Here is a 13,111-nt window from a genome sequence, read left to right on the forward strand (position 1 = left end):
CTTGTGCAGGTCTACAATTGTGTCCCTGGTGTCCTTATACAGCTCTTTGGTTTGGGCCATCGTGGAGAGGTTGGATTGTGATCGGTTGAATGTGTTGATAGGTTTCTTTTATACAGGTAACCAGTTCATACAGGTGCAATTAATAGAGGTAATGAGTGCAGAGTAGGAGGGCTTCTTAAAGAAAAACTAACAGGTCTGTGAGAGCCAGAATTCTTGCTGGTTGGTAGGTTATCAAGTACATATTTAAAAATCATACAATGTGATTTTCTTTTTTTATTATTATTATTTTTATTTTTTAGATTCTGTCTTTCACAGGTGAAGTGTACCTACGATAAAATTACAGACCTCTCCATTCTTTGTAGGTGGGAAAACTTGCAAAATCGCCAGTGTATCAAATACTTATTTTCCCATCTGTACATACAGGTCCAAAGATTATATAGACTTATAGGTATATTAGCACAAAGTGCCAACCTAAGGGGATTTAGAAGGACATCAATTGACGTATATTTCGCCAGTGAATTTAGTGAGACAGTGACTCACTAAAGTTAAGTAAACGACCTTTATTGTCCAAATAGTGCACATATGTAATCGCTCGATTGCAGCTGGGAATGCACAAGTAAAGTCCAGTGCCGCTCACACTAGCACCCCCATAAGCTTCCCAGGTGCTACCATGTTTGTACACGCTGCTGGCTCTGGCCTGTGTTAGCTTCACACTGCCAGGCATACAACCACTCAATGAAAATTCACCACGCATTCTTTATTTTTGTGGTGATGCCAAAAAATATTTATTTGCAGTTCGTGGGAAAAGAAAAAATAGAAATAGGTAAAGCGCAGGAGAAAATTCTAAAGCGACTATATTTGAGTGAGGTTTCGACCTGTCCCAGGTCTTATTCAATACGTCGTTGGTAATTCCTTAGTCTATGGAGATAGATGCAGTTTGTATATGACACCAGCAGCAGGAGGCCAGACAAGGTGCAGGAGCACCGCCCATAATATGATTTAAAGCACAGTACCATATTTTTCTCTTCTTGGGGACTATACATTCACTTTGCACACTACACTCATCAGGGAAATAACCCCATACAAACTGCATCTATCTCCTTGACTAAGGAATTACCAACGTCTTATTGAATAAGACCTGGGACAGGTCGAAACGTCACTCAAATATAGTTGCTTTAGAATTTTCTCCTGCGCTTTACCTATTTCTATTTTTTCTGTTCCCACGCACTGCAAATAAATATTATTTTTTGGCACCACCACAAAAATATAGAATGTGCGGTGAATTTTCATTGAATGGACTAAGGGTCAATTGGCCCGTTACACCCACACCTCGCCATATGACAAAGTGCAGGCCAATACCTTTACTACAGGCATACAACCACAGCACCTTCAGCTCTGCTGCATGTGAAAACCAAATACAAGACTGACACACCCAAGCCTTAACTACAGGTTTTCATGAAAATCATGGCCATGGGCAACTTTTAGGACCCAGACTGGAGGGAGAGCTCCGTCTCACTACAATCCTACAGATCTCTCCAAAAATAAGGTTTTCCTAAACTAGCTTGATCAAATAACTTGACCCAGTCCACACTTACTTTTATTTTGCATGGTAACCACAGCTGTGGCTGAGATTACAATGCACTCCAGGTGTTCAGTATGCTTCTAAGTACATTCTGGGGTATACATAATGGCTCTCCCATATGATTCCACTGTCTCACAATATGTACACAGGGATTGCATTTAGTAGCATGAGGAACAATAGGAGGACAACTCTCATACTGGGCACTCTCATTAGGACAGCAGGGGGGAGGAACAAGGTAAATGTCACTGTGTGTATGGAAGTATTCTACATACAAGTGCAGATCATCTTGGGGATTGTTAGGGTATGACATAATATGTGTTGCTCAGGTTCAGAAATAAGTAGTACTGTTAGAATGGTATGTGGGTAGGTTTGCCGGCAGTGAGAAGATCACCATGTTTGGTTAGATCTCTTCAAAAATGGCAAAAAAGGAGGTAATAAACATACCTGGAGAATTTGCAGTTCAGGAAGAGGGATCCACCATAAATGATGTTAGTAAGGTTATCACAGTGCACAGCCAATGAACTGCGGTGATCTTACTGACGTCACTGATTGCAGCATAAGAAATTTCTCAGCACGAGTGTCGGACTAATGGGTTTTTGAGTTCGAGTTCCCAATTGCTCATTAGTCCAGCACTCACTCTGCCCTTGTGAGAACCGACCTCTGTAAACTGAGGTTATCTTATTAACATCAAAGCACGCAGTGTCAGAAATTTCTACACCTTCCTCATTAAGACTAGTGTGTGAAACGCCAGTCTTAATGAATTGGGGCCTAAGACTTTGTTTTACAAAAATCCAAAGGGTAAAATGTTATAATTATTCATTGTACATAAGATTTATTTAACATCAGAGGTATTGTCAAAGACGCATAACAAGAGGGACCTTGATTGTCCCAAGTGTCAGATTAACCCATCATGTGTTATTGCTATGCAGTTAAGTGTACATTTTGGGGGGTCAGGTTACTAAGACTATCGATGAAGCCTTTAAAATCAAATCCTCTTAAACCCAACAATATGTGTATTTGGGTACAGAAAATGGTATCCGTTCCTAATGATGGTGAAAACCTACTATACTTAGCATGGAAAGTGCTTTTAAAAAACATTGATGCCATCAGATATTCCTACAATGAAGGAGTGAATCATAGATAGGAATGGGCGGATCCGTGGATGCCCGGGTCCATCGATTTCAGCCAAACTTTATAAAAAAAGTTCTGTTCGTGTGCCAAAATAGTACCCAAATTCTATCCCCATTCAAATGTATGGGGGGCCCGAACATCCGGGAGTTCCAACGATGTGATCTGTGTGACAGCACAGGAAACACCAGCCATGATCAGCAGTAACCTTAGGGATGTTACTGCCAGTCACAGTACTGCGGTTCCCACGCTGTCACACAAAGGACAGTGTGTGAGCCAACAGCTGAGGCCAGTGGTGAAACTGTTACAAATTTCCATAATTCACCAATTTATTAATCTAAAAATAAAAAATGTAAGCAAGCCTCACCTGTTCGCAGTAAATACTTAATAAAGAGGTCCCGCAATGATCCCCAACTCTGCTACATCCTATTTATGGAGCTCCTTCAAAGAACACAGCTCCATACACTGGTGCAGTAGCAACTGCCGGGTGTCGCATTGCGCTTTGCGAGACCCAGCTGCTGTGCACTGAGGTGACATCAGAAAAGTTATCTCAGTTCACAGCTGCCCTCATGAGAACCTTCCACCATCTGATAACCCTAGTGACATCAGCACCTGCAGTGATAAATTTCTCACGCTGCGAGTGACCTAAATAAGGTTATCTCAGTCCACAGCCGCGCTATCCTCATGAGAACCTTTCACTGTGAGCTAAGGAAACTTTCCTGACATCTTGTCAATGCACAGTAGACAAGTCTCATGAAGCTCAGCGCGACACTCGGCAGTTGTTGCTGATCCAGTTTATGGAGCTGCATTCTTTGAACAGAGCTCCATACACTGGATGTAGCTGAATTGGGAACAGTTGTGGGACCTCATTAGGTGAGGATTACTTTTATTTTATCGTAATAAATGGGTAAATGAGGGGATTTGTCGGAGACTGCTTTGTTCAATTAAAGGACTTTTCTCTGTGTGTGCCTGTTACTTTTCAGAATGGGGTTAGTAATGGGGGTGTAATTGGGGTGTCTGACAAACACCTCTCCATTACTAACCCTTGGGCTTGATGTCAGGTGTCATTACAAAGCTGACTTCAACCCCAATATATTACCGTTTGCCAACCCACCAGGGCAAGCGGGAAAAGCCAGGCAAAATGCCAGAATTGGTGCATCTAGTGGATGCGCCTTTTCTGGGGTGGCTGTGGGCCAAATATCTATGGGACTTCCCAGCCTGAGAATACCAGCCCCCAGCTGTCTGAATTAGTCTGGGCCGTTATAAAAAGTGGGGGAACCTCCGCCCCCCCTTTTTTTTTTTTTTAAACTGAATAATTTAAAAAAACAAACAAAAAAAAAAACGCTTACAGACCCCTCAATTTTTGATAACCAGCCAAGATAAAGCTGACAGCTGAGGGCTGCAGTCTGCAGCTGTCAGTTTTAGCTGCATTTGTTATCAAAGATAGAAGAGACCCCATTTTTTTTTACAATGTGCACTGACCAATCACAGTCATGCCAATAGTTGACATGGCTGTGATGGGGCCGGAAGTGCCCACACAGGAAAAGTTTGTTGATTGGCTGCGCCTTTCAACAAACTTCGTTTGGACTGCAGAACCAGAAGAGTAACACAGACTTCCGGGAGAAGTCTGTATTTGGGGTCCATGCACGGGCATTAGTTTACCATTCAGGTTCTCCCATCTCTAATCATAGATATAAATAGTAACTTGCAACATGGATATGTTTATTATTTTAATATACATAAACTAAAAACATTTGTTCAGACATGAGATTGTGGATTTAAAGAAACTGTAGGAAATGTCAGATCTCTATAATTGGGCATTAGGAAAAAAAGAGGAAGAAATGTTGGCTATTTTTGGGAGGTGTTGGGGGAAGGGCTTGCAATACTCTTTTGAATATAGTGAATATATAAATATATACCAATGTGAAATATTCAAAGCTAATTTTATATTGCTTTTTAGATAAGAGATTTCTATTAAGAACTACATATCTTAATTCTAATGTAAGTTTAAAATTGCTTTTCCTTTCTCAGTTACTAATTTGTTGTTACTTTGAATGTCTCTGTTACATGTTGTCTTGTAAAGTTTGTAAAAATATATGGTTTCTCCCAGTGTGAATTCTCTGGTGTTTAACAAGACTTGATTTCTCTGCAAAACATTTCCTACATTCTGAACATGAATATGGCTTCTCCCCTGTGTGAGTTCTCTGGTGTTTAACAAGACTCGATTTCTCTGAAAAACATTTCCCACATTCTGAACATGAAAAAGGTTTCTCCCCTGTGTGAGTTCTCTGATGTATAACAAAAGATGATTTATCTACAAAACATTTCCCACATTCTGAACATAAAAAAGGTTTGTCACCTGTGTGAGTTCTCTGGTGTCTAACAAGACCTGATTTCTCTGGAAAACTTTTCCCACATTCTAAACATGAATTAGGCTTTTCACCTGTGTGAGTTCTCTTGTGTATAACAAGATGTGATTTATCTACAAAACATTTCCCACATTCTAAACATGAATATGGCTTCTCCCCAGTGTGAATTCTCTGGTGTACAACAAGAGTTAATTTCAATGCAAAACATTTTCCACATTCTAAACATGAAAAAGGTTTCTCCCCTGTGTGAGTTCTCTGATGGGCAACTAAATGTGATTTCTGTTTAAAACATTTCCTACATTCTGAACATGAAAATGGCTTCTCCCCGGTGTGAGTTCTTTGGTGTAAAACAAGACTTGATTTCTCTGTAAAACATTTCCCGCATTCTAAACATGAATAAGGTTTCTCCCCTGTGTGAGTTCTCTGATGGCCAACTAAATCGGATTTCCGATGAAAACACTTTCCACATTCTGAACATGAAAAGGGCTTCTCTCCTGTGCGAGTTCTTTGGTGTAAAACAAGACTTGATTTCTCTGTAAAACATTTCCCACATTCTAAACATGAATAAGGTTTCTCCCCTGTGTGAGTTCTCTGATGGCCAACTAAAATTGATTTCCGATGAAAACATTTCCCACATTCTGAACATGAATATGACTTCTCCCCTGTGTGAACTCTCTCATGTCTAATAAGTTCTGATTTCTTGTTAAAATTTTTCCCACACTGTAAACAAGAAAATCTTCTCTCCTTTGTGTTAACTTTTTTATGAGTAACTAAAGCCATTTTGAGAGAAAAATTATTTCTATTTTCTTCAGATGATAATAGCTTCTTTGCTTTAAGAACAGTTTGATTTTTAATGCCTTTTTTGTGACTTTTATTTTTTTTAATATTCTGTAATGAATCAGAATTTTGGATCTGTTTAAAGGGATCAGATGATAGATATTTGCTGTGAAGGGATGATGGAATATCTGGAGTAATGGCATTCACTTCAGTTATGTCTTGTGTTATAGCAAAGTTATCTGATTTAAAAATTCCAGATGTCACTTGTCCCTGTGATTTCCTTGTACAGTCATCTGCAATGAATAAAAGGATTATTTTTGTATAAAATATCCTTAAAAATATATTTGTATATCATTTCTAAAATAGAAATAGAAATTGCAAGTGATGTAGACAAAACCAGTTGAAAATCAAACATTAGACCTCAGAGCACGAAAGAGTAGAGCACAATTGTTTGTTCTGCCTCTCAAATATTGGATTAATACACCAGCAGAAACTATTATGTAGGTCAATGTGATACCAATAAAAACTTACCCGGTAAATGGGTTTCGGAAACATAACAACATAAAGGGAAATATTTTTTTTTATGCAATATTCAGAATTTATTTTCATGACTTAAACAGAAAAAAAACAAACTATCGATTTTTGGTGTCGCTGTAATCAGACTGATATGTACAACTGGGTCTCCAGCCATTTTTGCCACAAAACTAACACTGTAATAACAATACCCCAAAACAATATCAGCATTGCATTTTTTCAACATTTTGACACACGTAGAATCTATTTTTCAGTACACTATATGGTAAAAGGAATAGTATCAAAACTACAACTTGTCTGGCAAAAACAGAAGCAAAAACAAAAAAGTGCAAAAATGACAAATATTCCAGTTCTAAAAGGGGTTAACTACACTTACTTTTGTAATAAAGGGTGAATTTTATTTTCTGGCCTCTAAGACTCAACCAGCGATGGCTCCAGTACAAGTTCTTATACAATGGACATTTGTAGAATTCTTTACAGAGAAAATATGTGACCTGCCAGAAGCCATACAGATAAATACCTAATCAGAGCACCACATGATGACCCCCCCACAGGCCGCCCCGCAGCATGGTCATATCATTAACTCAAAACTGAAAATAAAAATTAAACAACAACCACTACAAGATAGATTTTATCAACCAAGATATCATTTTAATCAGTATAACGGTGCCAACCTGACAGTGTGTGTAAGATAAGGTGCACAATCCTACCGAAAGGTTCCCTTTAAGGGCCAAACTTTCGATAAAAAAATGAGTAATTATTGTCACAGATATTAGAAGAGGGATTTGTTATACAAGCAGGATTAGAGGAATCAGATTCCGTTCCTTATTTGCAGATAAGACGTTCTATTCAGTCTTCACCCTGACTTTTTGTTTTTGGGAGAAGATATCCTTTCATGGATTATTTATTGTCAAGTGAAATTTGTAAAGGCAGAATTAGCATAATTTCTGGGAATCAGACCTTGGATTTATCTTACACAATGGGAAATAATTGTAAATTCTGATAATGTTCTTCTCTACGTCACATGGGAGAATGTTCTAATTTATGGTTATTCACAGGTTGCACCGTCTCCGGCTTTTATGCAGAAGATCAAAAATATTAAATATTCTAAATGTCCCAAATGTAACTCAGAGGTGGAAAATCTATCTCATATGTATTAGGATTACTGGGAAATTAGGGAATTTAGGGAACCAGTTATCATATTGGTTACTGAGAGGTTGAATATTGTTTTATCATTTCATTTTTTTTATAGGAGTCCAGGCGGATTGTCCTACTAAGGATCTACGGTTGTTATCTGCAAGGGGAATTAATTTTAAGGACTGGATAACTTCTCAAAATATGTATATCTAACAACAGCTTGGGCCAAGTTACACGTCCCAATAAATTAATAGCTGGGATAAGTAGAAGCAAAGAATTTAGGAAATATGGGCAACAATTATTGATTACATTTTTTCACTACTCTGATTGGGGAGCCGTGTCTTGGAAGTGTTAAAGGGAACCTGTCACCAGAAATAAAACTGTTAACCTGCAGATATGGGGTTCATCTGCAGGTAATAGTGTTATGATGCTGCGCGGCTCCTTCACGCAGCCAAATGCGAGCTTTCGAAATTCACTCATGGATGCAGGAGCAGCACCGGTTCCGTCACGCTCTGACTATACAGATCGGCCACTGTAACTCTGCCATCAACCCTGACTAACACTGTCTCCCGCCTCCAGTTCCCTTTAAGTAGAAAAAAAAGAAGAAAAAAATTATAATTATTTTTTTTGTATTTCTTATATGTATGAGTTTGCAGTTTATATTGGAGCATATAAATAAAAAAGACTTGGACTGGTGTCTCGTCATAAAATCAAGGCTCACCATACGTATTATATTCTTCACATGATTTTCTATGTTATCAGCAAGTTCTATGTACGCTGTCATTTGTCTTTGCAGTTTAGAGATCTGGGAAGGTAAGGATCAGCATCTTCTAATTCCAGTTAGTAGGGTGCATTCTTCGGGCTGTAAGCGCTGGTTAGAATGGGACTCATTCCAACAGAGGAACTTTTAATGTCCAAAGTAATGGGGACAGTTTGAGTTTAGCAGGAGAATGGTGACTGCTTGATTGTGATATGGCCGGACTACACCAAAGATAAAGCAGCCACAGCCAGTGACTGAGAAGAAGAATCTGTGACTTCTCTACATTTAGTCATTTAGTAGTTACTACTCACCAGGGGACTCATATGTAGCATTCTCCTCTTTACACCGCTTATCACCCCTCACATATGTCTCTGTAGTATTAATATGAGTCAGATCTTCACCCTGAAACAAATATTGTAAAAGTCACAGACAGATGGAGAAGTCACATCTATGATCAGCTCTAATCCTGCCATCTCCACCGTTCTCATTACACAAGTATAAAACATATAATACTGGTGGATAAAACAAGACTGAGCACAAGACCTTCACAGCCATCTACACATCATAGGGGAGATCTCAAGACACCTTCTCTCCATCTACCTGATGATCCTGAGGAACACTGGGATCTTCTTGTTTACAATTCTGTGGAAGAAGAGGACGGGGACATCTCTCTGGTGTTGTCCTCTTACTGGATAGAACTGGAGGAAACACAGGAAACACATACAGGGACTGAATTCATTCCTTACATACAGATAATTATAGGCCATGTATATTTAGTCCTATTACCTGGTGATGTGAGGGACTGGGGAACTTCCATCATGATGTCCCTGTACAGATCTTTGTGCCCTTCTAAATATTCCCACTCCTCCATGGAGAAATAGACGGTGACATCCTGACACCTTATAGGAACCTGACACATAAAATGATACCGTCATCTCCGATCCCTTGATATAGTTATTATATAATGTACCAACATTCCCAGCAGTGTCACCTCTCTAGTCAGCAGCTCAATTATCTTGTAGGTGAGTTCTAGGATCTTCTGGTCACTGCTGTCTTCATGCATTGGGGGGTGAAGTGGAGGCCCAGTGATTGGGCTCAGGGGTCTTTCCCATCCCTCAGACACAGGGTCCTGACAGCGCTCAATAGAGGTCTTCTTCACTACTGTGTAATCCTGGTTATGGAGAGAAACAATAATAAATCTTACTACAGACATTTCCGGAGTAATCACCTCTCTAGTTCTGTCCATCTGTTATTCCCATAGATAAAAATGATGTAATGTGACGTCATCAGAATCTCTCACCTCTCCAGTAAGCCGGAAGAGGATCTCTAGGGTGAGGTGTAATATCTTCTCCGCCACCTTGTCTCTAGCCATCTTTGATGGGTAAATCAGGAAAATTCTCTTGTATAGAAGATCTCTATTGAGAGGATCCAATATTGTAGGAACCTATATGGGAAGAAGATGACGATGTAACATCATAAAGAATCCAGTGTAATAATACAATTACTGGAGATAATAAGGGGAAAATTTGAGGAGATATAATGTATAGATGTTGTATTTTCTCTTCCTGTATGCACTGAAACATCAGTTGTATTAGGCCCTGCCAGAGAACCCCTGTCTTAACAAAGCTTTGCCCATTTTGGACTTGGTATGTGAAATTGATGTGAAACCACCAAAACTCCACGCGGTGTAAAAATTTTGCAACTTTTCAAAGCGAAGAATAGTGACAAATGTGTTAATTTTTAAGAAATGTAAAGTATTTGTTGAAAAAAAAATCAGCGTCCAAAAAGTTACATCTTAACCTCTACATGACTGGAGGTATTTTAGTTTTTCCATTTTTGCTTTTGCTCCCCTTTTTGCCATAACTTTTTTATTTTTTCGTCAAAATGGCCATAAGAGAGCTCGTTTTTTTTTGTGGGAAAAGTTGTACTATTGTACAACACCATTGGTTTTAACATATTGTGTATTGGAAAACGGGAAAAAAATTACAAGTGTGGTGAAATTGCAAAAAAAAGTGCAATTCAACAGTTTTTTTTTCTTACCATGTTTACTAAATGCTAAAACTGATCTGCCAGTATGATTCTCCAGGTCAATACGAGTTCATAGACACCAAATATGTCTAGTTTTTTTTTTTATTTAAGCAGTGAATTTTTTTTCCAAACTTTGGTAAAAAAAAGGGACTTTTTTCCGAGCCCTGTAACGTATCCATTCTTCGTGATATGGGGTTGGGTGAGAGCTTATTTTTTGTGAGCCGTGCTGACTTTTTATTGATACCATTTTGGTGTAGAAAAAAGATATAGAATTCTCTCAGTGGGAGAAACAAAATAAGAATCTTGTGGGTGTGATGGCTAACAAAATATAGTGAATGATGTTACAAAGCAAGCTTTTGAGACTGCTGACGTCTCTTCATCAGGCTGAAGTCACTGCACTAAAAGCCAACAAGGTCTCACAGAGGAGGAGACACAGCATTTCGTGACGTCCATGGCTCCCAGACGTCATGCTGTCATTACTTGCAAAGGATTCTTTACAAAGTTTAATTATTATTATTATTTTAAGATTATAAAAAATTACTGTGGCGCTGAGTATATAGGTTTCGTATTGCTGCGAATTTAGACAATAACCACTTAGGCTACGTTCACATTTGCGTTGTGGGCCGCTGCGTCAACCCCTTGAGAAAGGCATCCGCCGAAACGCGCGTCGGGGTGGGCGCGATAGGGAGTGCTCAGTGACCGTTATTTCCAGCTACGGGTATGTACCATCCAAGTATCTATGCTTCATGGTGATTCATGTCACTTGACTGTTATATGTGTCCTTAATGGGTGGTATATTATACCTTGCATCGGATACTCTGTTGCATACCTACCTGTGCCCTATCTATATGTGTTGAGGCTATCATGGGAAATCCATTCCCTGCTGTCTGTTCACCTATATTTCTAATAAAGATTTTTTGATAATTTGCATATAACTGGACCTTTTGACTGCTTTTGTTCTTGTGGTTTTTGATGTTATTCTGAGTTGCAGTCTGTCCACTATAAGTCTTATTCAGTGCCAGGTCCTACGATTTATGATTATTCTTATTGATTATAGGCGCTGGTATGTTTTCTCTTTTTTATTATTGGTACAGAGGGAAGAGGACCCTGCCCTTGCGGGTTAACAATCACAGGATTATGGGGAAGGAGACACAAGGTCGGGGGTTGCAGTAGCTCCGATGGTGGTGAGGAGGCAGCAGGGTCATTACAGGTTGTAAGCTTTCTTGAAGAGGTGGGTTTTCAGGTTTCTTTTGAAGGATCCAAATGAGGTGGATAACCAGACGTGTTGGGGCACAGAATTCCAGAGGATGTGGGATATTCGGGAGAAGTCTTGGAGGCGATTGGGTGAGGAGCGAATAAGCGTGGAGGAGAGAAGGAGTTCTTGGGAGGTCCGGAGATTACATGAAGGAAGATATTGAGAGATTAGTTTAGAAATATACGGAGGAGAAAGGTTATGGATGGCTTTGTAGGTCAGTTTTAGTAGTTTAAACTGGATATGCTGGGAAATTGGGAGCCAGTGAAGGGATTTGCACAGAGGGGAAGCAGGAGTGTAGCGAGGAGAAAGATTAATTAGTCGGGCAGCAGAGTTAAGGACAGACTGCGGGGTGCGAGAATGTTAGAAGGTAGGCCACAAAGGAGGATGTTGCAGCAGCCACTACCTCCATGCAGCACTCAAAACGTTCATACAAATCATCCCACCACCTGCTCTTTGTTTTTTCTTCTTCTACTAGTTGCAGGAGACATCTCCCCCAACCCTGGGCCTCCCTCACCAGCATACATTACTCTCCTCCAGCTGCATATAGAAACCCTGCTAATCTTATTTACATTCAGTGCATGCCTTCTATCTCTTTTCACTGTGCTCTCTGGAATGCATGGTCTATGTGTAAGAAACTAACTTACATTCACGATCTTTTCCTCTCTAATTCGCTTAACCTTCTGGCTATTACAGAAACCTGAATCCAGCACTCAGACACCACCGCCTCTGCCGCTCTCTCATTTGCTGGGCTGAAATTTTCACATACCACCAGACCTGAGAACAGACAGGGTGGTGTTGGTTTGCTCCTTTCATCACAATGTGCTTTCCAGGTAATTTAATTATTATTATTATACATTTTTATAGCGTCATTTATTCCATGGCACTTTACATGTGAACGGGGCAAATATAGACAAGTACAATAAACAGGAGTAAAACAAGGCATACACAAGTACAGGAGGAGAGAGGACCCTGCCCGCTCACAGTCTACAGGGGATGGGTGAGGATACACTAGGAGAGGGTAGAGCTGGTCATGCGGTGGTTCAGTAGACTGGGGATCACTGCAGGTTGTAGGCTTGTTGGAAGAGGTGGGTCTTCAGGTTCCTTTTGAAGGTTTCCGTGGTAGGCGAGAGTCTGATGTGTTGGGGTAGAGAGTTCCAGAGTATAGGGGAAGCACGGGAGAAGTCTTGGATGCGGTTGTGGGAGGAAGAGATGAGAGAGGAGTAGAGCAGGAGATCATGAGATGATCGAAGGTTGTGTGTAGGTAGGTAACGGGAGACCATATCACAGACGTATGGAGCAGTCAGGTTGTGAATGGCTTTATATGTCATTGTTAGTGTTTTGAACTGTAGCCTCTGGGCAATAGGAAGCCAGTGAAGGGCCTGGCAGAAAGGAGAGGCTGGGAAGTAACGGGGAGACAGGTGGATTAGTCGGGCTGCAGAGTGTAGGATGGATTGGAGTGGTGCCAGAGTGCTAGAAGGGAGGCTAGAGAGTAGGAGGTTGCAGTAGTCAAGGCGGGAGATGATAAGGGCATGTACTAGTGT

At 40.1% G+C, this 13,111-nt stretch overlaps 1 protein-coding gene across 1 annotated transcript in view; it reads right to left on the reverse strand.

The window, feature by feature from the left end:
* The window catches only part of LOC138666587 (uncharacterized), a 173,551-nt gene that overhangs the window by 94,987 nt on the left and 65,453 nt on the right, over nucleotides 1-13,111 (reverse strand). Inside the window, exons 18-23 of the mRNA XM_069754788.1 lie at nucleotides 9,588-9,731; nucleotides 9,279-9,458; nucleotides 9,074-9,197; nucleotides 8,888-8,985; nucleotides 8,599-8,689; nucleotides 4,848-6,149 (exon numbers count right to left, since the gene is read on the reverse strand). Of these exons, the coding sequence (XP_069610889.1) occupies nucleotides 4,848-6,149; nucleotides 8,599-8,689; nucleotides 8,888-8,985; nucleotides 9,074-9,197; nucleotides 9,279-9,458; nucleotides 9,588-9,731 (1,939 nt within the window). The remainder of the gene's footprint in view (nucleotides 1-4,847; nucleotides 6,150-8,598; nucleotides 8,690-8,887; nucleotides 8,986-9,073; nucleotides 9,198-9,278; nucleotides 9,459-9,587; nucleotides 9,732-13,111) is intronic.

This window comes from Ranitomeya imitator, chromosome 2, assembly GCF_032444005.1.
Source record: "Ranitomeya imitator isolate aRanImi1 chromosome 2, aRanImi1.pri, whole genome shotgun sequence".
Taxonomy (NCBI): domain Eukaryota; kingdom Metazoa; phylum Chordata; class Amphibia; order Anura; family Dendrobatidae; genus Ranitomeya; species Ranitomeya imitator.